The sequence below is a fragment of the Cryptomeria japonica genome, chromosome 7 (assembly GCF_030272615.1).
Source record: "Cryptomeria japonica chromosome 7, Sugi_1.0, whole genome shotgun sequence".
Classification (NCBI taxonomy): domain Eukaryota; kingdom Viridiplantae; phylum Streptophyta; class Pinopsida; order Cupressales; family Cupressaceae; genus Cryptomeria; species Cryptomeria japonica.
Genome location: NC_081411.1, coordinates 693,322,515 through 693,325,566, shown reverse-complemented (window position 1 = coordinate 693,325,566; position 3,052 = coordinate 693,322,515). Strand labels below are relative to the sequence as shown.

The 3,052-nt window shown below is 31.1% G+C and overlaps 1 protein-coding gene across 1 annotated transcript; it reads right to left on the bottom strand.

The window, feature by feature from the left end:
* Window positions 1–205: 205 nt before the first annotated feature.
* LOC131078462 (transcription factor MYB1-like) lies at window positions 206–1,987 on the bottom strand. The gene is made up of 3 exons (XM_058016172.2): window positions 1,858–1,987; window positions 1,446–1,575; window positions 206–656 (listed from the first exon to the last, which is right to left on the bottom strand). Exons 1-3 carry the CDS (start codon window positions 1,985–1,987, stop codon window positions 206–208), a joined length of 711 nt encoding a protein of 236 aa, XP_057872155.2.
* Between the last annotated feature and the right edge of the window lie 1,065 nt (window positions 1,988–3,052).

Sequence of the window (3,052 nt, the reverse complement as noted above, 5' to 3'; positions counted from 1 at the left end):
AAGACACTAAAATCTCAAACACATATATAGTATGCTACATAGCTTAGATAGAAAAAGTAATAATAAAAGATATTCAGTAAAAACCAACTAAACCATAGCAAATTGAGATAAATAATTATACAGAGTTCAGAATTTTATGACTGTCTTCACAGCTAAACTATGTATGACTACGAAACCAGATAAATAATGGAACACTAAAATACCATCATTCCTCTTCCAATTCTAAGATTTGTCTTAATAACTGTAGGTTCGATTTCAGCGAACATTGTGATTCTAATTGATCATGGTTATCAAGCGTTTCGACTAGAAAACTCCTCTCTACTTGTACAATGCTTTCGAGGGAGCCGATTTCATCCAAGTATTTGGTTTCAGTCAAGGCATGCAGATCATCACTAAAACACAAGTTATGATCTTCCTTCTCCTTAATATGAGTAGAACTATCACACCCATCTGATATTAACTTTCCAGGACTTGTCAATGGTGTTGTTTCTATGGGTTTACCTTCTGATATACAATTATCTTTAGTAGAAGCAGAAGATGAATCGCTTGTATTAGAATTGTGAGGTTTTGCAACCCTCCTGCTGAGATGAGCATTCCAGTAGTTTTTTATTTCGTTGTCTGTTCTCCCTGGAAGACGTTTTGCTATCAGTGACCATCTGCCATTCATCACAGGAAATCATCCAAGAATTATGTCAGTAACTTCTAAGATTGATAAATAGATTAAGGAAGACAATGCTTTACTTTTATGTTCTTGGATTAACATATAAGGTAAGAACAAATATATTTTATTGTTATTTTTTCTTTTTCTTTCAAACAAAATGGTGTTATTGCTTACTCAACCAATTTGTCGTAGCATAATCCAATTTACAGCAACAATCCAATCTTAGAATACGGAAGATAAGATAATCTCATTAGTGAGCACTGTGTTTTTTAATAGAAATGAGACACGGAGGACTTTGTCAAGGTGATTCTACTTGGAATTTGGGACTCCGCAAAAACATTTTGATACAGATTCAAGTGAAAAACTCAAAAAATTTAGAGAGTTTGAAGATTTAAAACTTGTTTCATGCACTTTTTATTAAAAAAATCTTAAAATCACAATAACATCACCAAGTAGAAGCTAATGTGATCATATATACAAATATAAATCAATCACATAATTACTAGTATATTTATATTCTAAAAAAAAAATGTAAATGCTGAGAGATAATGCCGAGAGATAATCTTTAATTTTATTATTTTTTGTAGTCCATAAACACACATGTTCGCCTTTTGTTCATACCTCCTCTATTACAAATGCATTCCCTATCTAGAATATTTAAATATATAACATATTAATAATAAATAAATTTAAAGTAAAAATAAATAGAAAATTCAATACAATAAATATCTTGTCTATATAAACACTTTTTACATTTATGATAAAAGGCTGACTTTATAGGTACCTATTGCCAAGTAGACGATACATTTTAATAATGAGGTCGTCTTCCTCTGGGGAAATATTTCCACGTTTAATATCAGGACGAAGATAATTCACCCATCGCAATCTGCAGCTCTTTCCACTCCGTTTTAGCCCTGCAAATCCACATCAATGTTTCTCGCCATTCATCAATTTATGTTTCTGGAATACGTATATTTCTGATGAATATGTTAAAAAATTTCATTGAAAACAACTTAGAAATTTATTTGATCATTTACAAAGAACAGCAGAAATCTCAAATCTCCGTCAATTTAGTTGTTGAAGATGGCATATTGACAGATTTTTATCAAATCTATATTGAAAATTTAGATCATACTTCACTACTCATCAATATTCTAAATCATCTTTGACCAAATATAAAAAATAAAAAATACTACCTGTTTTTTCTGGCACAGAATTCCATGAACCATCGCCATGGGTTTTAATGTATTTAACTAAAGTGAAGTCTTCCTGGGCACTCCACGCCTTTCTGTGGGCATCTTTTGAACAGCAAGGAGACCTCCCCATCTCAGACAAAACTTCTAAGCTTCTCAAACAAAACAAAAACAATTGCCAAAACTAGAATGAATTCTTCCTGCCCACTCCACGCCTTTAATTGCTTATCATCACTTTACTTATTTATTTCTCCCTGAAACATTAAAATAAAAATTATAGCTGTTTGATATTTGAAAACAGTCATACGCAAAACGTTCATCTACTGTGATAAGCAAAACGTGCAGCTACCGTTCTCTCTCGTTCTCTCTCAAAATTCGTTACTATTTTCGGTGCTGAATAGACGTTGCCGTGAAGAACAACCATCAATTTATTCTTCCTTATCTCTTTTAATGGTGGATCACATGCATTCATTGTTTTCATTTTAGCTGTTTTTTTTTTGGTACATGCTATTTCCTATTGCACCTTTTCTTTTTACATCCTTTCATCTACTCATTCTAATTCATGAATATGTTAAATACCATCACATTTGTTTCAGCATGTCTATACTATTTTCTATTGTATTTCTTTTTACAACACCCTTTCATCCACTCATTCTAATTCATCATATGTTAGATACCACCACATGTCCACATCATTTGTAGACAATTTATGCAGTTTTTGGTTTATATTAGCTTTAGTATGTAGCACATGGAAAGGTATTTATTACTTTTTGTAACATATTTTATATTAAATTCATTTCACATATTAAAGATTCAATTATTATAGGCAAGTAGCATATGGAGAGACATTTATCATGCTTAATCTTTATGAAATATTTGTAACTATCAAATTGACTCTACACATTTTTCAATAATTGTTTGTTGAATTCCTAAAGATAACCTAAACTGGTGGATGCCACTAGACACAAGATAATGACAACTATGGTAATGGTGGATGGAACACACTAGACACTTTGCCCCTTCTACTACGACTTTTGTCACTTAGCAATCTTTGACTATTGTGTTAATGTTTCATACTTTTGGCTATAATCTCATTTGAATGTTCACGGTATAACTTTTTCCAGCCACTTTTTTTTTGAATATTTGTAAAACTATTTTATAAATGACAATTAAGACATTTATTAATAAATCTAAAATC

What these genes read in the sequence shown, in the direction of transcription:
- LOC131078462 (XM_058016172.2), bottom strand. Translation starts at nt 1,987, where the DNA reads ATGGGGAGGTCTCCTTGCTGTTCAAAAGATGCCCACAGAAAGGCGTGG. An exon ending in TTCTGTGCCAGAAAAAACAG is followed by an intron (nt 1,576 to 1,857) that starts GTAGTATTTTTT and finishes GTGGATTTGCAG; the next exon opens with GGCTAAAACGGAGTGGAAAG. An exon ending in TATCGTCTACTTGGCAATAG is followed by an intron (nt 657 to 1,445) that starts GTACCTATAAAG and finishes GATGAATGGCAG; the next exon opens with ATGGTCACTGATAGCAAAAC.